The sequence below is a fragment of the Seriola aureovittata genome, chromosome 10 (genome assembly GCF_021018895.1).
Source record: "Seriola aureovittata isolate HTS-2021-v1 ecotype China chromosome 10, ASM2101889v1, whole genome shotgun sequence".
Taxonomy (NCBI): domain Eukaryota; kingdom Metazoa; phylum Chordata; class Actinopteri; order Carangiformes; family Carangidae; genus Seriola; species Seriola aureovittata.
The window spans coordinates 4,430,910-4,451,834 of NC_079373.1; the positions used below are offsets into that span (position 1 = coordinate 4,430,910).

The window sequence follows — 20,925 nt, forward strand, 5'->3', positions numbered from 1 at the left end:
TAAAAAACGGATAGAAAAACTGTGGTGGCAATAAATATCAGCTGTTTTACTTCAATCCCCTCCTCCCCCATATGTCTACAATTTGTATTCATAAGAGAAATCAAACATACAGTTTATCTCTTTCCCCCTCCCCACACTGTTCTGACTTGTTGCACTGCAGTGACGTGTTTTCCTAAGGAATTAATGAGCATATTTCATTTTATAGAAACCTTTGGCATGATGCAAATGTTTACTGAGGATCAAGACTTTTTCCTTTGCTTCATTTCCCCACATTTCTTGTCTATATAAGTGCATTTTTGCTGCTGTGTCCGCAGCTGAAACAGACGTCTGTGGGATTCAGGCTGAGAGAGTGATTACATGGCTAACAGTTATTGATCTGACTGGAGCCACATTTTTCAGTCCTCGGCAATTTTATGATGCTACTCACATTTTATGCCCCATCTCGGTTTGAAGTTGGTTATCATGAAAGCTCATTATTTTTAATCTTAGATAATCTGGGGGAAATTGATGGATTAACATGTACACATTTGCAGATGGAAATGTCCTGATACAACCTTGTGGGCTGCAGAGAAAGCTCCACAGGTGGAACTCTGGCAGATCGGATGGTAAAGTGAAGACTTATACATTTTATAAATATCAATTGGGCAAGATCAGACTTGATATTTGTGATATACCAAATAGGTCTCATGATTCTTTTCACATGTAAGTGTTTGAGTTATGTCAAATTGGACGGATGTTCTGTTCTCCTCAGGCTGATACACACCAAGACTCCTTCCATCATCAGCGTTATTATCTCCACCAGCAAAAGACATGGAGCTGCACAATGACTAAACACAAGCAGAAAATCAAAGAGGGGCGGGCGCAAGAACTATGTAATCATTTGTGGCAGCTACAATAGGAGCTCTAATTCATAAATCTCCAGCACAAAGGGCCGCCACTTAACTCCCTTTGTGTGCGCCATGAAGAAACAGGCACAGAAACCATTGTCCATTCAAACCTACACAAATGTGAGGAAAACACACGTGAAATCCACAATGTATGGGTCAAAGAAGTGACACTTACGCACACACGCACACACACACAAACATACAGCAGACCCCGCAGCAGCCACAATAGCGTCTTTATGACATAAGCTACTTTTCACTACAGTGCTTGAGAAAAGGCAAATGAGATTTTTCCTATAGCTGGCCTCCAGCAATAACAATTGACATCACAGGCGGGCCTACGTATGTTTCCCATATTAAACAGGGAGACACAGTGTAAGCTCCTTGAGAATGAGACTTAACAGCCTGCTGAGGCAGCGATTTTCTCCTCTGCAATGGCAGGCCCTCCAACAGGGAACCATCATCTTGAGGGACCGTGGCAAAGGGCCATTTTATTCGGTTACACGTCGGCTGCGAGCCAAGACAAATTAGCTACCTCTAACAATACAGTGGTACGACTGACCCGATTGGTTGTTTCCCCCTGTAGTTACATCTCAGACTGAGCAGTAAAACAAAGTTTGCTCCCACAACCTGCGGTTATCAATAGATGCATGGAAAAGCCCACGAGGTGGGTCCCATGGTGTGGCTGTAATTCTCCTCAGATGGGTCACACAATAACACACACACACACACACATGCACAGCGCTACTATCAGTGAGTGTATCTTATGTGTGTGAAACCTCCTGGCACAAATGTCAGCAGGCCATGATGCCGCCATCCGCCCCACCATCTAAAGTGTGTTGGATTACGTGGCGGAAACCTGAGGTCTGAGCCCAGTCAGCTTGATACCCAAGCCAGCGCCACTCCTCTGCACACCCCGTCATCACTGAACACCGCACTCCACGCTCCTGCTAATCCAACACTGTGTTCAGAACATAGCATACCATATACAAATAGACATGAGCCAGGAGTGTGTCAGGAGCATGTCATTTTTGAACACTTTCCCAGGCGCTATATAGCCCTGGGAACTTCATGACACCAGGAGTGAACCTGATGTGTGTATCTCAAAAAGACTGGCTGCCTTCAGAGCTGCCTGTCAAGCGGCGCATTTCTATTCTGAGCCACACGGTCAATACTCAGCCTCCCTCATTCTCTCTCTCTCTTTCTCTTTTTTTCTCACTGTTGCTTCTATCTCTCCACTGCGAGCCCAAACACTCACCACCATCTCATGATGACAACAACTCGATTAAAGGCTTCTTTTGGGGCCTGGGAACCATGGCAACGCCCTGCGTAGACAAGCTGGACGGCGACCAATTGGATTTGGGCTTTTGGCTCGGTGGGTGGGACCACGCTATCCTGGCCCTCACTACTTCACCACAGGGTCATTTCAGAGGCCTCGCACCCCGAACCCTGCCGCCACGCCCCATTACTCCAAACCACTCGGAGCGGTAAAGTGAAGGTTAGCCTGCCCGCTGTTAGAGGAGGGAAGAATCAAACTATAAAAGCTATGTAAACATGAGCTCAGAGGAAAATCACACCAGGATTGTTTGCAGTTGTTTCTTTCAAAATCTAAAGTGATTATTAATCTTTTTTACTTTGTTTACCCAGGTGGGAACAATGCCACGCACCTGGTTCTGCACCAAATAACCAATAAATCTGATTGATTCGCTGTTCTTAAACTGGCACAAAAGCTGAATTATGAGTTGAGTAGAAAAGGAAAAACGATCTTCATGAGGGCGCCTCATGTACAAACTATAACTTTTATGCAATAACTTTTTACACATAGACAGACAATTAAAGGTCCCATATAGTATAAAGGTAGATTTCCATGTGTTGTTTGATCATAAAGCAGATCTAGTTTCTATACTAATACTGTGAAAGTATCACAGAGTCCACAGAGAAATGCTCACAGCCTGTATTCAGAAACTGAGCCTTAAAATGAACTTTGCGACAACAAAGTGGTCTCACCCATGCCCAAGCCCCGCCCACCTGGACCCATCCAACCTTCCTTTACCTGAAATCTGACATATTTTTATTTCATCACTCAGGAAACAGTCAGCCAATCAGGAGAGAGGCTCAAAGCCTCCTCTCTTCTGATTGTCTCACCGACCTGTTGTTACTAGAGCTCCAGAGAGAAGCCTGAGAGAAGAGATGTAAAACTACACTGAGATGGTTTTAAAACCATAAATATATCTTCTTATCAATCAACACTTCAAATAAAACAGGAAAAGTGTAAAATGCGTGACCTTTAAAGGGGCACTCCACCAACTTCACACACCAGGATCAGTTTACTGATGATGGGGAGGAGAAGCTGTGTAAAGTCTATGACACTGGAGTGATGTCATCAGGGTTGTCAGGCTTGGATACTACCAAAAGCCAGTTACAATCTGGATACATGAAGACTGAAAATGCAGGAGTTTACCAGGATCTAATGAGGAGACACAATTGAGTGGCATTATGGGAAACGTAGGGTTCCAGCAATTTTAGCTCAAGCTTAAGTCAGGATATTGGAGCTAATGCTGCTTCAATCTGGATGATTTGTTAGTTGTTTTCCCTCACAAGTCCCCCGATTCATGGAAGTGCAACACTAAATTGATGGAGTTGCCCTTTAAATACTTTGGCAAGATTTTTCCCCTTATGCTTCCATTCTTACATTCAAACTAAATATATATATATATATATATATATATGTCTCCCAGACACTTGTCATTGTGACGGTATCAGACCCTCTTCTTCCTCTCCAGGCATTTATATTTTCCAATTACTACCTAACCTTGTTTACACTACACAGCAATATCGGGTTGTTTATGACTGAACAATATGAGACATGTACTGAATAGAAGAAGGCAAAATAAATTCCCTTTTTGTGGTTTGGACCACGCAAAACAAGCTACGTGTAACTGTGTTCTCAGCTCAGTTTTTATCGGTTATGAAATGTGTGTGTACGCCTTAAAATGTTTGTGTGTGTGTGTGTGCGCACTGTCCAAGGCTCAAGTGCACCGTGCAGCAGCTCAAGCAGTCTCAAAGGGGCTGATGAGAGCAGCACAGGAGACGTTTTCCACACCGCAAACATTTTAGCAAATTTCCCTTTTTCTTTTCTATCATTGGACATTAATTTATGATGGGAGTTCAAAAAGAAACTTGCAGTGTTGTACTGGAAACAGCTTGTATTATAAATCTTTGTCATACAGTCATTAAGAGGCGAAATGGTGATCATATTAACAGGCACAGCATCTGAAAGAGACTAATCGACATCAACAGTAGACTTTCATCAAACAAATAATTTTCCTGTTTGTTTTAATCTATAGGGAGTGCCAGAGGGGTGGGGTTTGTTTGTAATTACAATACAGAAAGAGGCCGCTTAGCCGTCAGTCACACATGAGATGTGCAAATGTATCATCATAACTTTCTTTCGATTGTAAAAACTTTCAGGCACTTGTGTCATCTCACACACCAAACCCCACCCATCTGGTTCTTAAGAAGGATAAAACAAACCAAGAGATGTTTGCTAATGACAACCATGTTCCCATATTGACTCATAGCATCATATGAAGCCCATTGCAGGTTTATACTGAAGTAAGGATTCATCTTAGGGCAGTTAGTTGGAATAATATTTCCTGATGAACACCAGGTTCTCTGTGGAGTTGGGAACAAAATCCCCCAAAATGCTTCACCACTGTGGGTTTTCATGAACCATGGAGGGTATCATCTTAATCCCAACCCCAAAAATGAACATAAGGTAATCTCCAGAGCTCCCTTTTCAAAGCAAAGATGGTTTAAACAAACCCACCACGGCAGCCCATTCTGTGCTGCGGAAAACAAAACATCTGTCTGTATCAAGGCTGCTGAACAACTCTGCACTGAGGGGATAATGAATGACACTCAGCCTTCATAAAAGTTCCCAAACCATACAAGTACCATGTCGCACGCTGCAACCCTGAAAAACAACCACACAAATACTTTAGGCCGAGACAACAGCTCGCAGACAGTCAGCCCGAAAACAGGCTTTTTTGTCATATGAGTCTCATGTCAGAATGAAATAAGCAGTGCTCTAACAACGATAAAAACTCTGTTGTGTTATTTGATATGAAAGTCACTGATAGCATTTTGACTGAAAGAAGAGAATCTGGTTTTTTTTCAGTCCTTATTTGACACTAAAACGAAGAGCGGCTGCAGCAAATGTTTAGCGTTTCAGTGTGAGGTGTGAGTTCCAGCTCCGCTCTAAGTTCATCTGTCAAGGCAACCGGCCTTCACTTGGGATGTTAAATGTAACCCAAAACGAAAAGAAGGGAGGAGGAGACCCTGAAAGAAAAAGTGGAACGAGGAGGAGGGGGTGAAATTCTAAGAGCTCCTGGACATGCAGACATGTGATTTCCCTTTTCTGAAAAATCATCAGGAGCAGTGTAATTGATAAAGCATCTGCTGCTGCTGCAGTCCAAGGCCACAACGACTGACTGACAGATAAAGAGCCACTGGAGCATCAGTGTCAGTCACCTGGTCACCCCATAGTCTTGTTAGAAATACCAAAAATTTGTAATCTGATTGGATGAGCCAAAGAGCCCAACCACAGCACTTTAATCCTGTCATTCATGTCCACAATTTAGCAGAAAAGAGACTGCAGTGGACATTTTTAGCATTCACTTTGTCTGGCGAAGCCTAGACGTCCATCAAGTGCAGCAGAGAAAGAAATAATCTGAATTATGTCTTTTTACAATGACTCCTTTAAGTGAAACGATAAAGTGACAATGATGAGATTTCCATGACCAAGCAGCAGTGAGTAATAACTTGTGAGACTAATCTATTTTGCATGCAACATCATTTTTTTCAGAAGCAATCTATTTCTTTAGGGAAAAAAATAATTACACAAACATGAGATCAAGAGAATCCACCTTGTAAGAGAGCTACTAGCTAGACATACCAAATTTACTTTCTATCTGAATTTGACAAGAGACAATAAATTGATTAACTTATTTAAATAATTGTGCATCACATATCACAGATATTAGTTAAACTTCATGTGGTGGATGTGTAACTTAAGTGGTTCATTGTTAAACCTTTTCTCCAGTTATTTAAAGGTCCCATATAGTATAAAGGTAAATTTCCATGTCTTGATTATAAAGCAGGTCTAGGTTCTATATTAATACTGTGAAAGTATCAAAACGCTCAGTCCACAAAGAAATGCACACAGCCTGTATTCAGAAACTGAGCCTTAAAACCAGCCGTCTGGACTTTATGATGTCACAACAAAGCAGTCACCGCTCTAAGCCATGCCCCAAGCCCCGCCCACCTGGACCCACCATCCAAAAACTTACAGGATTTGGTTTCTCTGTGTGTTTACCTGAAACCTGCAGTGTTTTTAATAGATCACTCAGAAAACAGTCAGCCAATCAGAAGAGAGACTCAGAGCCTCCTCTCTTCTGATTGGCTCACTGACCTGTTGTTTCTAGAGCCCCAGAGAGAAGCCTGAGAGAGGAGATGTAAAACTACATTGAGACGGTTTTTAGTTCTTAAAACCACAAATATATCTTCTTATGGATCAAGACTTCAAATAAAACACAGGGAAAATGTAAAATATGGGACCTTTGATTATTTATTTAAAGTTATTTATTTCCCTGTCCCTGTGCCTTTTTGTCCCTTATACTATAAAGTTAGGATGCTTCTTTAGCACAGTCAGATCAACGTGAAATGCAAATACTGGAGGGGAGCATATAAAGGGGAGCAGTATATGACAACAAGAAAAGTAAAGCAAAAGCCATTTTGCTGCTCATCATTTAGTTTTGAATGAATGACTCTCAACAGCTCAGACAAATGGCAGCTCTCTGTGCTGCGTCGATGGAGAGTGTGATGGTGAGTTTTTCCACTTGTGGAAACAAAAAAAGAGAGAGCAGAGAGGAGAGTGCGCCAAGTTGTTTGCAAATCACAAAACAAACAGGAAAACAGAAAAAAAAAAAACATTACAGACAACATTCATTCCAAATAATCAAAGAAAAATAAAGTGGTAGAAGTTTAATACGGACTCAAGCCCTATTATTTTTCTCCCTAGGCAGGATGCTGGGTCTGTGAGTGTGTTAACAGTGCAGCAGTCATTTGTCATTTGTCTTGTGTAAAGCATACGATTATAACTCTCACTCAATCCTCCGCAGGTACACAACAGTCATTGTTAACGTGACAGACATCAGAGGACGCTGACACACACCCTGATGCTTAAAGAAAGAAAAGTCAGACAGAGAGAGAGAGAGAGAGAGAGAGAGAGAGAGAGAGAAAAGAGGCACGGAGGTTGAACTTCATGAACTTCAGCTGCTCTGTGCATCAAGATGCCGAAAAATCTGAGCTGCAGTCAACGTGACGAGGAAAAAGATTAATGCATGTAAAGATGCATAAAGAGGAGGATGGAGGAGTGACTGCGTGTGTTTGTGTGTGTGTGTGTATGTGGGGGGGGGGGTGTTGTCATTAGGAGTTGGTGTGCCAGGTAAGCTCTCATTCTGGGCTTTGTAATTGGATGGTGGGGAGCAGGTGGTGGAGAATCGGCGGCAGAAAGGAAAGGTTACCCCGACCATTGAAAAAGAGGAGAGAGGAGAATAAACGTTGTGTCTTGTTATTCTCCGCTCTGGAGAAAAACGAGGAAGCTGTTTCCAAGGTTATGTGGTGGTGGAGAACAGAGGAGAGCAGTATGCCCACCCAGCGGGGCACACACACACACACACACACACACAGAGTCAAGAACATACATACGGTACGTTAAGGCAGAGAGGCCACCCAGTGTAGACACACAAGACGAGGACACAACAAGATACACAGACACATGCTTTTATATTATACACACCTACAGCTACTGTGCAGAAGGACATGCATGAATATATGCAAACAGGTAAGCCCATGCACACACACAAACATACGCGTGCTTATCGCACACATGTACAAACACACTGGATAAAATGTTAAACGCACATGAGCACACTGAGTCACACGCAGAGGAACATTTGACAGGTCGGTTTATGTCGACAATCACAAAAAGACAAAAGATACTAAAGTCCATAGACGTACACAAACACACACACAGATACTGTACATACACACACCTAGGCTTGCATTGTGGTTGAGAAACTTATGGGCATCTGCCAGCGTGCTTCAAGTGCTCATTCTCGCGGGCCTCAGCCTCTTTTTCAGCAGCAACACTGCAATTTGGGTGTGCCGTTGGGCCCGAGATAAGTATAGGCTGACTAATATGCACTTAGGACCCAGGGAGAAATACTTAGGGCTAAATGTTTAATTTGTGTTTGTACAACACATGTCCAATTTCGGGGCTGGTGTCTTTTTCAAAGAGCCCGACAACAAATAATTAGGATTCTCCAAATCAGCCACAGGCTTAAAATGGAGGAGCGACGGTTTTTCCGATGAAGGTGAATTGACATCCTCACAAAAAAAAAAAACCAAACATGTGGAAACACTTAAATCTATAACACCATGGTCAGCAGATGAAAGAAGGCCAATAAACAGTGAAAATATAATAACAGTATTGCAGAGGGGGGTTAAGCATCATGATGCATCCTCAAGATGAAATTAAATACAGTTCCTTTTGCACATCAAGCTGTTAAGGTTGTCTGATAAAAGGCAAGCTCACACTCACTCTCCAAATTCACTTCTTCCCCTCCTCCTCCTCCTCTATTCAATGTCTCTCTTCATCTCACTCTCTTCTTCTCTCAGCTGTCAAATCCTTTAATCTTTCCCATTTGTACCCTCTTTCTGCCACTAAATAGTCCCTCTGCGCCACACCAGAGGAAAAGGCCTCTCAGGGTCCAAGAAATATATGTGGCACATTATTCATGACGTGTGAGCGATGGCTGGATTTCTAAGAAACAGAGAATTAGATCCCGAGGTTGGCCTTGCATTACATTAACACCAGCATGCACATTTTCAGGGCTTAATGTTGGGAATAAAGAAAAAGAAAAAGGAGTTGATATTGATATTTTCAAAATAAATCCTCTTTAGTGATTTATAATAACAGACAAACTTATGTTGATGCTGGAAAAGATAGAGGTGTAATCAAAAAATTTAATTGCCTATATCAAATCACAAAATCAAAAGAAATTTAATAAAATCATCACCTATTTTCAACTAAGTAATTGAATCTGTGGGATTTAAATGCACAAAATGTAGCCCACCCTTAGTTTTTTTTTTTTTATTGCAAGAGACATAATTTTAATGTTATATTTTAATCTATATTTCATCACAGGCGGCGATTAATTCAAATTGGCTGCAGATATGATGCGCATTTTACGCACGGTTGGTGATTTCATGTTGCTGACAGAGTCCTGATGGACCACGCAGTGACCGGCCGCTGTGTTTAGTCTGTCCGCCTGTTGTCAGCGCGGATCCCCACAGAGGAGATGCAAAAAAAAAAAAAAAAAAAAAAAAAAAAAGGGAAAAGCTGCAGGTCTCCCTCAGACAGCGGGGAGAGCGCAGCCATGCAGCCCGGGACAATGTGCTGAATTGGCAGCCTATATATAAGTCTGCCATTTGGACACTCTAATGCCACTTTACCTTATGAGGGAACTTCAACCCGCAGCACCTGCTCAAAACAAAATGCCATAGGAGATCAACTTCGGCGACCCCCTCCCCTGCTCGGATTGTTTTTCAGACAGACACTCTCACTTACAAGAGAGAGGGGGTGGTGGTGGTGGTCTATAAATTGTTTCTGCCACAGTCCAAACAATTAAACAACTTGTTGGAAATTGTGATTTACTGCGTAAGCCGCTGTGGGCAGGTCCAAACTGGCAACTGGAGGACCTGTCAGGCCGGGCAATTATAACCCTGAATAGAGGAGTGATTTGATGTGCAAACAAAAAAAATGTGGATGCAAAAAAACAATTAGCGCACAGCTGATGCTGGGAAATTGCGCATTCTCACTCACGCCACACATGACAAGTGTTGAAGATCTAATGGTTTCAGTTTGTTCAAATTAATCAGAAATCAGTGGAACAATTATCCGGACTTTGCGTTTCCTCTTTAGCAGTTTTCAGACTCATTTCTGTCATGGGAGTGTGATCTCTCTCTCTCTCTCTCTCTCTCTCTCTCTCTCTCTCTCTCTCTCTCTTTCTTTTTCTCTCTCCCACTCTCTCTGCGTCTCTAAAAGCTCCTTATCTGCAGGCGAGCAGTGGCTTATCTCGGAGGTGTAGTGTGGCTCTAAATGTGGGGAAACACCCTGAAGTGACTCTATCAGTCTCCTTCAGGCCGCTGTCGTGCGCCTTGTCCTCCTGTACCCCCTGTCACATCCTCACCGTGAACTCGGGGCAAAGTGATTGTCCGAGCTGCAGGCTCCTCGCTCCGGGGATAAGAAACTGTCCCTGCCTGCGTGACTCGAGTTCACACACCCGCAATTAACTTCATACACAAGCAGCTCTGTCACTCTACCAGGCTGCGTAACTGACAAGTGAAACTGACACCTTTTATCGCCCAGAAAGTCAAGACGCACGCTCCACACTTTTTAACGATGCAACATAAAGAAAGAAAGGCAACGATCGCACTGAAAATCATGTAGGAGGGAAAAAGGAAACTTACAGACTAATTCTCAACTCTCCCGCCGTGCTGGGACACTGTCCTGTTTCCCCCGGTATTGTCTCCCAATGGACCCGCGTTAGGGCTCCGAGTCTATTTTAATATATGACTCACGCATTCTTCTAGGGTCAGCCGCCGTGACCTCCGAGGGGGGAACGTTAACTTGGGCCCGAAAGACGCCCCTCTTCTCTTCTCCCCCTCTGTAGTCTATTTCTCTCTATTGTAGTCCAGTGAGTTACATGTGGGGGAAACACGGGACACCACAGAGCCGCTGAAATGTGCGTCTCTGGAGGTGCCGCGGAGCCCGGGGACGCGCACACACGAGCCACAGAGGTCCGGCAGAGCGCGGGGCGTTCACGATCCTGGACAGAAGGCTACCGCTGTGTGGCCGATGAAGAAACTACTGAGTGTCACCCCGCGGACTCCAGTGGAGCTGAATGCGATGACTACAGAAATACATTATTTCAAAAACGGCTCTTTAGAATTAAAGTTCAGCGCCTTTTGTAAAGTTTTTAATTTTCTTGGCTATTTTATGCAAAGCTCATCTGCGCACAGTGCTTCAGAGACTCTTCCTAAATGTCTCTTAAATGGGCTGTGAGCCTATTGAAGCGTTTTCTGGTGCTACAGAGCCGCTGAACCACTTCTGTTAATAGCGCATGACAGGGATGTCCGTTAAACTCCAGTTCATCCTCTGCTTTTCTTCAACAATATAGCTGCATCTTTTATGGCTGAAATTAACCTTGAGTTCCTTTCATTTAGTTTAAAAGCTTAAAGTGGGTGAAGGAAGTGAAAATGAATTAATGAAGGCATGTTTTGAAGACAGATTTGTGCTCATATTTTGTTATGTTTGCAGGATCACAGATTTAATGGTCCATGTTTATATTTAACACTGACCCTAAGATAAGTCTCAGTGGAAAAATCACAACTTTTTTTTGCAAAGATTCTTAGGTGAAGTTCAGTTTGAGGTTAATCTCTCCACCACAGTTTCTGTGTGTTTATAACAAACGTAATATTGGTTATTATAAAATAAAATAATCAATATTTATGATACTTCACTTTTGACTTTGTCATTCTATACAACTAACATGCAAATAACAATAGTTGACAATAAACTCATGGTATTGGTTGCTGGTTATTATAAATTGTTATGTTTTATTACAAACACTCCTCTGAGTTTTTGTGACATTGTCTTATTATAAGTCTGTTAATAAATTAGCTACTCAACATAACCTTAAGTTTTTTTCTCTGATACAGAAAGTTTAAAAAAAGATTTGAGAGTTAGTTATTGCGGGTCATCTCGGGTCGACCGAGTCTAATCACCCAGCTGCAGGTTTAAAGCCACTGATGGAGCCTGAATCCGCTGCTGTCATCGCTGTTTGTTTTGCAGCAGAGATAACGAAGTGCGCACCGACTTTCATAACAAGCAGCCCGGAGGACGCGCCGGGTGACGGTCCCGGTGCAAGTCCACACTGATGCAACAGGACTTCTCTTACCTGGATCCGCTGATTCGACTCCTCACTGCTGCGCCTGTTTCTCGCTACAAATTCGGAGATTATATTTGACGATGCTGACGGTGATGATGGTGATGATGATGAAGGCAGGCTGTCAGCGCTGAGACCAAACAAGAGGAGTCAGTTCAAACAGTCTTCAAATCCCGTGCGTAAAGTCACCATCGCTGGAGCGTGTCGGGGACTTTGGTAACTCCTCTGTTTGCGCTGCGCCGACGATCAGAAAGTAAAACAAAATACTTCGGCGTCGTTGTCAGAAGAGACGCGGAGCCCGAGGAGCTGTCATTTGGAGGATATTTTCAAAAAGTAATTTAAGTTACTTCCCGTCCAGCGCTATGTGGAGGTTAAGTGAGAGTGCGGGGCAGTGTCGGGTAAAGAAGCAGAAGCAGGATAACCCCTCCTCTCTCCCCCTCTCTCTCTCTCTCTCTCTCTCTCTCTCTCTCTCTCTCCCTCTCTCATTATTTATCCCTCTCTGTCTGTGTCACTGGCTTTATTGGATAGTGCATTAAAATATCTCTCACTTTGTACTTAATATTTTCCTTTTCCCACTCTCTTCCTTATTTTAACTTCTCTGTTTATCTCTCTCTTTCCCACTTTTCTCTCTATGGACATAAAGGCTTCACAGGCGTGTGAGTGAATGCACGCGCGTGCTGGTCACCTGTTCCTGTCCAGCAGTTTGAGTAACAATTTTAAAAAAAATAAATGGATTTTTGTTTAAATATTTTAAGTGAGAAACCAAACAAGCTGAAAAGCACAAATAATGATGTAGGTAGATTCTAGTTTTATACTGACTTTAAAAAAAATTTTTGTGGACAGTTTTAGCAGGTAAATGCATATTAAACATTTTTCTTTGTGCTAATATTTTATAGGCTTGTGTAATAAGAAAATTTCTCACCAGTGCTGGTTCGTCTTTGAAACTTTTTAAAAAGTCGAACTGAGAAAGGAATTCATTTGAGATCAAATCTTAAAAATAAATCACCTTTTCTTTCGATAATTTCCTCTCCCATCTTCTCTGAAGTGTAGTCGATATTTTAAAGTCTCCAACGAGTGATTATTCTTCATTTTGCTATGGAAAAAAACATATCAAAATTATTAAAATACAGGGAAATACCAAGACACATGTTGGTTAATTAGACAAAGTGTGTTAAGCTCATTAAAAAGGACTAATAAGTTCAAACGTAAACGTCTCTCGTTTAATATCTGGATGATTGTGTTGCAGAAATGAAGTTAGAGCGTCCTGTTCGAGGTGTGAGATCCTCTGGGCTCTGCCTTTATTACACTTACTCTTGCGCCACCTTTTGGCGGTTTTATTGTAGGTCATCCAATACAGGGTTGATTTTACATTAAACATGTCCGCGACTCCACAAAGTGAAGGCTTTGGGTAATTGATATCTTAATAATTAAATGTAATATAATGGGAAAATAGAAAAATGAAATTTAACTTAATAATGTTCCACATTGAAATTTTGGTGCCAGGCTATTGACACATCCTCCACTGAAATATACTGTAATCTCCAAATTCCAGAATTAGATGTCTGTTGATGATTATTAATTAGCTTTTTTTTTTTTTTTGACATGCTGATCTGATCAAATCTGAGTTATTTTTGTGCAAGACTTTCTAACGCCATACTGAAGCCTGAGAAAACACATCATAATTCCAGAAAATAAATAAGCAAATAAATAAATAAAGAGTCATTGTGATTTAAATGACAGATGATTCTGGACGCTTTCAAGGACAGTCAAGCCCAATAAAGCTTTTATTAGGCTATTAGCTATTATATTTAAGGTCCCCTCCAGTCTTTTTAAGACATACAAATGCTCTGCTTGGAATGATTTGTGTCTCTAATGACTTTCCTTCACATTATTCAATTACCTAGTTAAAAATTCTTTAAATTCATCTACTCCTTTCTCATTGAAAATCCCAGAATCTATGATTATATCAATTGGCTATTGTTTATTTTGAAAGTTTAACTACTTGACACAAGATGTCTCATACTTCCCTGTAAAGGTCATTCTCAGTGTATGTGCACTGGAAGCTCAAGTTGCCATATTACACTTGTGTAAGTTGCATATTGTTCCATGACTGGCTACAAGATATGACACAAAATCACATTCACATTACACTTATTAAAATGAGCACAGATAAACTTTCCTTCTTCAGCAATTGGATGTGAAAACAGACTGACAGAGTGTCAAACTCTGTTCATAGTAACAGTAATCAAAACACGTTTGAATATAGCATCTCTTTAAATATTAGTCTACCTTTTGAAACACACAAAAAAACTCTTTTATTTATAAATATAACTATATAAAACTATTTTGCTAGAAGTGCCTGTTCCTTGATGCTTCTGAAGACTCAGTCCCTTGACATTGTAATGTGACCACTGTCTTTTTAAACTGTGGAAATGTTAAGCCCCCTCCTTTCATCCAATATTATCTTAGTAGTGATGTTGCTAGCTGATTTTCAGATACACTCAGTTGGAAGTTTATTAGTTAAAACTAATGCAGTCTGGTACAGCAGTCCTGCAATAAATGCAGTTAAGGTCCATTTTTACTGAAATTGTTTTGGAGACTTGTTAATTCAATTTATGAACATTGTAGAGGATGTTGTTTGTGGTGCTGTTGAGCTGTACTGCTTCCTATGTGTCTTTTTGTTATTTACACTACCCTCATTGATATGAATGGAGTGCAAAAAATAACAGAAACACCTGTATTTATATAATTGAGCAGCATCACAAACTGCAGCCTCAACAGCTCTCTGAAAGTTTCAGCACAAACTGAACAGTCAAACATTCATGAAGGGGCGTTATTGCAGGACTTTTCTATCAAACTGCATTCGTTTTAGTTAGGTAAACGTCCACCTATGAGTGGCAGCAGAGAGTTGACATAACCGTCTGGGACACAAGTGAAGAAGAAAAAGGAGGAAGTGACGACACGGAGAAGTGTTGACAAATCCCAGTTAGCCTATGCTAGTACCGTGGCATGATATTTTATTGACAATTTAGTAAAGCCTTCGTTCATAATGAGTTCTCCAGAGGACAGGCATGGGACAAAACGACCCGCATCTCCAAGTCAAGTGAGTAAAATAATAAAAACTGAGTATAATTTGCGTATGAAAGCTATGAATTACTTAGATAAGGCTAGTTTCGTGTTCGCCTGTTTGCTAACGTCTCAGTCTTATCATGAAACCTGAACACGTTTCTTGTTTAAGTCCTGGACAAAGTTTACTCGTCATTTTTAGGTTGACTTAAAAATTAATTACATAAAACATATGGCACATGATATCATTTTGTATCAAATTGTTTTTTTCAACTGGAGATGTTTTACCGAGCAAGGATTAATGACTGTATGTCACACATTATCAGCCTTTTACTTTACATCTGATGTTATATTCTCAATTGTAAATAACAGCATTAAGACGCATAAACACTCAAATGTAAAGTGGTATGCAATATGTATGTTTCAGACCATCATTGTTCTAATTCCTGAAATGTATACCAAATAAAACAATAGTCACTATCCTGTTAGGAAAGATGTTTGAAAATGTTAGTTTGAACTAACCACACGCAGTTGTCAGTTTATTAGGAACACCAGGTAGAAACTGAGGCAGTTTAATACAGTCCTACATTAAATACTACCTTCATGAAGGCCAAAATGTTAATGCTGCATTATCATCATTGGGATGGACAAAATAATAAAAGACATACATCAACAGTGCAGTTCAGTAGCACCACAGACTACATCCTGTAAAATTATTGTACAGTTGAATCAGCACCTCTGAAACAGTTACAACACAAACTGAACATTATAATCTTTATTGAAGTAAGATTTATTGCAAGACTGCCGTATTAAACCATATTAGCCTTTTCTGTGCGTTCCCAATAAACTGACAACTGAGTGTATTTAAGGTAGAATATGACTGCAAATTTTCTGCACAACCAATGAATGGACTGAAGACAGGTATATTGTTTTAAACCTCTTCAGATATTTTTTTCAACTTTTCAAATTGACAGTACAGTACTATGTGGTCAGTGGCAAATTGGACTTTCTGTATATTTGCATTTAGCAACAACTGGGAGCTTCCAGCAGAATCAACATAATGTATTTGCTTCAAAATAGTCTATTTCTTTCCTTTACCTTTTGAATGCTGAAGGCTTTTAACTGTAACTGTTGTTTTATTTTTTGTAAGAGATGTGGTTTGGATACATTTTACTTCCTTTTTACAAAAGCTGCTTGCTTTTTCTCTCCCAGACCACAGTGGACATAACACACATCACATTATGTGGATCTAAGTACCCGCTTTACCCTGCAAGTATGATATGAATGGGATTATTGTCATTTAAGTTCACCAGTATTTTTATTAACTTTTAAGGGTATTCTTTCCTCTGTTGATTTCCAATACTCACATAAAGCTCACTTAGAGTAGGCAAACAAAATCCAAACACATTGTGTTTATAATGAAAATAAATTGGAGCCCAGCCCGAAGAAGATATTGGATTTTTGGGGTCGATACCAATATTAGGGAGTAAAAATAATAAGTGAAAAAAATATCTAATGAAAGCAGGATATTAGGATATTTTACAGTTTAACAATAAGCTTTATTGTCCAAAACTACATCAGTGCACTGAAACATTAAACTTCACTGGGAATTACATAAAATAACTATAAATAAAAAGCATAAGAACAAATAGGTATATATATATATATTTAAACTTAAAGGAAGACAAAGGATCAAATACATATAAAATGCTGCCCGAGCATTTTCCGAGCATTTCCAATGCATTATTGCTTCCCTAATAAAAGTATTCATATCAGCACATATCGGAGAATATATGCACCGTTATCGATATATCTGTGATAGGCCGATAAAATCAGTCAGCTGATAAATCGGTCAAGTTCTAAAACAAATATCATCAAACATACCTCTCCAACAGACTGAAGTAACCGCTGATCTTTCCGGCTGCAAGGGCGCCACACATTTGTCCAGATTGTGCGAGTCATCAGAGGACTAGCCCTGTTGGTTAGAAACAGCATAAGCATCTACTGTGTTAAAAACACTGTAAATATTTAATGTAAAATAAGTAAATAATCTGATACCATGAGCATTATATTTTTGTTGGAACTGATTCTTTATGATAACAATGTTTTGGTTCGGCAGGATGGATCTACTCAGTGGGCATCAGCTGATCTGGGAAGTAATGAAAGGAAACAAAAGTTTTTACGGTTGATGGGTGCTGGCAAGGTTTGTTTTGCCTATTTTAGATCACTTTATATTCAGTTCACTATATTGTAAACCTCTAGTCCAGGTCATGAAAGCTATGTTTTTGTCCTTGCCACTGTGGAGAAGTTGTGACAGTTGATATAAAATGTGATTGTTTCTGTTCACCAGAAAGAACCCACGGGACGCCTTGTCATTGGCGACCACAAGTCGACATCCCACTTCCGTAGTGGTAAGCTTCATTGTTTAGCTTTTGTAAAAGGCTGGATTTGTTCTGCTTATGTAAGAAATGTCCCAACTACTGTTCCTTGCCATTTACCCATGCTGCCTTGTCCTTATGCCCAATGCAATTAACCCGCCTTCCTTACTACACATCCGCCGCACAGATCTATCCACACATGGATAGGCCTGTAACGGCTGGGTGTGCCTGCTGTGACTGGTGTCTCCTCTGCAGGGCAGGAAGATAAGAAGATCAATGAGCAGCTGGAGATGCAGTACCAGCAGGGCATGGATGGGAAGCTGTCAGGCCGCAACCGGAGGCACTGTGGCCTGGGCTTCAGCGAGGTGAGACCCAGAATAGAGGACATTCGTAAAATATGGCAGACATGGAGATTAAATGTATCTATACAGATTTATATGGATACATCTATACAGATAATATGTCAGTCACCTAGCAAACAGATGGCTGCTAACCTTTACAACCAGTTCACAAGCTAGTCTGACAACAGAGAGATGTTAGAAACAGGCACAGTAAGTGAGTTTCTTTTTCTTATGTCAAAGAATGATGTTTTACCACATTCAGGGAAAATAAAGATGATGTAATTCAATTTACAATAATGTAAATGCAGTATGTGAAATGCAATTACTTATTTAAGTGCTAATCTAAGTGCTTATTTTAACGAAACCAAGAAGTATCTCCATCTTTTCATTGTTTAAATCTCTGGTAGATAAAGTGTGAGGCTGTTTTAAGACTGCAGCTTTCAACACACCATCAGAGATCAGAAAAAAAAATAACCTGTATGTGTTTGACAGTAGTGGGTTGCAGTTTTTTCAGGCTATACATTCATTTTGCAGTTACCAGCAGCTCTTGCTCACAAGTTCTTCACTTTAAACCTGCAGTGTGGAACCTTTGTCTCCCCCCTCTGGCAGGGGGCATAATTACACACTGTTGAATACAGAGAAATTTTCACAGTTCCAAGATGATAATTATTTATTAGGTAAATAATTTAGGTAAAATGTATACTACATTTTTTACAAATGCTAACCTGTCCGAGAGCAGTAAAGTGACAACCATGTCTGTCTCAGTCCCTTCTCTTCTGTCAGAGCTGTCCAACCAGGAAAAGCCACACCATTGGTAATCCATGTCTGTCCTTACTGTCAGTCACTTTCTTTTCTAGACTGTAATCCTTCCTCAGTTTCTTTTTTTATCTGGAGCTTCACAAACTTTTCTTGGATGCCTCAAAGGTTTTTCCGCCATACTCCTCCTGCTTCGTCTCTGTCACTTCAGTCGTTCCCTCTCACACCATGTTCTGTTGTCAATACGTACATTGGAAACCTTTCCGGATGCTCAACACAAGCACCTGACAGGCAGCTCCACATTTCGCAGACTTTTATTGTGGCCCAGTACTTGTGCTGAAGGTTCCTACCAATGCACTTCACCTAGGAACCTTCAGTGTGTCTGTGTTGCAACACGTAATAAAAGTCTGAGAAATAATGCAGCTGTGTGTCCAGACCTTAATTGCCTCCATATATGTTTACAGTGTACCCATATATGACAGAACACCTGTTTCAGCTCTGGCAAACTCACACCACTACCTGTGCACACACACCAGATTTAAAACTCAGGCAAAGGCTTGAATGTAATAAATGTTCATTTCTATTTAAAACGTCCCGCAGTCCAGCTTTAACACTATCAGAGATACTCTGCTAAATTGTGTTTTACATGCTTTTTTTAAGTCGGCAAACCGTAACTTTCCATATAATAGCATATGGATTTAGCATTTAGGTGTTGCTAGTTTGAATTACTTGTAAATCGTCACAAGAATTCCAACAAATAAAATGATGGCAAGGGAAATGTATTTATGCAGAATATTTCAAACATATAGGTAGTAAAGCACAAAAGGATAAAAACATTTTAACATTTAAATTTTAAAGATAATAATAGGAGGTAGATCAGAATGACAGCATGGATAGTAATGAACACTGAAGGCTTTGTTAAAGGCAGTGGAGAATGTAAAAGACTCAAAGTCATGCTGCTTCTCCATGTGTCGGCTGAACTGTGGCACTGGTCAGCTGACGCTTCTAGATGACCTGAGAGGTTGAGTGTGTTCATATGACACGTATCTCAAGTATTGCCTCCGACTGTCTGTGCAGCTCCATTTTTGTCTCACCCATAAATTGTTATTGAGGCAAAACACTCTTCTTGTCTTTAGTATGTCAAATTGTGCGTACAGAGCAGGGTGTGACTGTCAAAGAGCACACGCACACACACACACACACACACACACACGCTGTCATTGTTACTTATGTAAGTAACACTTCAACAAAAAGGCAATCTTCTGCAAAACAATTTTCAAATGTGTTGTGACGTTACTCTTAATTCCATCTGTGTACACTATAAATATAGTACAGGAACAGGAGTACTCTTTTAGTACTGGACAGAAGTGGAAAAAAAACTCATGTTGTTGTTCTCTTCACAGCCTGAGCCGGAGCCAGAGTTGTTTCCCGCTCCAACAGTGGACAGTCAGACAAAAGAAACTGAGCCAGAGAAGTCCACCAGTGGCAAAGAAGGTGAAGAACCAACAGATGCCCAGGACAAAGGCTGCGATCCCATCACTAAGGAACAGACCTCAGACCAGGCCAAGCCCAGCTCTGACAGTAAGAGCGGAGAGCGGAAACAAGAATACAAAATGGCCTTTGTGAAGTCAGCGTAGGCCTGGATGGGGCGGGCAGGGAGGCATTAGTTTTTGTAATCTCAAAATTGTACAATTTGACCGTAGTTGTTTTACTGTCGGTCATTCTAGTTCTTTTACTGTGTAGAAATGTTTTCTCTACACAAGCACTCACCACTGGACGGCATCGTTGTGTGCATGTTGTCAAAAATAAAATCAGCAGGCTGCAACCTCAGCTTTTTGGTTAAGTGGTGTTATATCATGTTAAGGTGGCAAATGGTCCAGTTTTTATTTGGTTTGAACATTTTAGCAGTCACTGTATTTGCCATGAATTACGTTGGATGAAAAAGGATCGTTTGCCATTCAGTGTGATTGGTCTACACATTGTGAATTTTGTGATTTCTTGTTTGAAAACCAATAAAAGGAAGTGTCAGTTGTAATGTTTGCCGTTCCTAACACTTGAACTACAATTTCTCTCTGACAAAGGAGATGGTTTCTGTGAAGGACTGTTTTTGCATTCTGTATCGTTGTGGACTGAAAGAAAACTCACTGTCTGTTTTATGCAGGGAAGCTCTCACCTTGATTTGTATGTAATGAACTGTGTCCACTAGGGGTCAGGTAAACTGCTCAGAAAATCCCTATTAATGAAATGGAGGTCAGGTTAAAAATCATCCCAAATGCATTCAACCCCATCTGTGTGGATCTCTGGGGAGGTATTTTTATAATCACATATTTATATACTTATAAAAACACATTGAGGGGGAAAAAAACTGATGAATTGTGATGTACATGCATTTACATAAGTTTATTCTGAGCGAGTGGGTCGTTTT

General features: G+C 40.6%; 2 protein-coding genes across 7 annotated transcripts in view; one reads left to right on the forward strand and one right to left on the reverse strand.

Annotated features, from left to right (window-relative positions):
* Positions 1-13,078, reverse strand: part of LOC130176085 (transcription factor SOX-6-like) — a 118,561-nt gene extending 105,483 nt beyond the window's left edge. For 3 of the 6 annotated variants that reach the window (XM_056386955.1, XM_056386953.1, XM_056386954.1), the window contains exon 1: positions 11,972-13,077. The gene's annotated coding sequence lies outside the window, so the exon portion shown is untranslated. Of the gene's footprint in view, positions 1-10,481; positions 11,534-11,971 lie in introns of those variants that run through there. The other 3 variants (XM_056386951.1, XM_056386949.1, XM_056386950.1) reach the window with 3 other exon arrangements.
* Positions 13,079-14,902: 1,824 nt separating this feature from the next.
* On the forward strand, positions 14,903-20,535 carry c10h11orf58 (chromosome 10 C11orf58 homolog). Its single transcript, XM_056387561.1, has 5 exons — positions 14,903-15,062; positions 17,145-17,228; positions 17,376-17,436; positions 17,659-17,768; positions 19,904-20,535. The coding sequence occupies exons 1-5, from the start codon at positions 15,009-15,011 to the stop codon at positions 20,135-20,137; spliced, it is 543 nt and encodes a 180-aa protein (XP_056243536.1). The 5' UTR covers positions 14,903-15,008; the 3' UTR covers positions 20,138-20,535.
* The last annotated feature ends 390 nt before the right edge of the window (positions 20,536-20,925 follow it).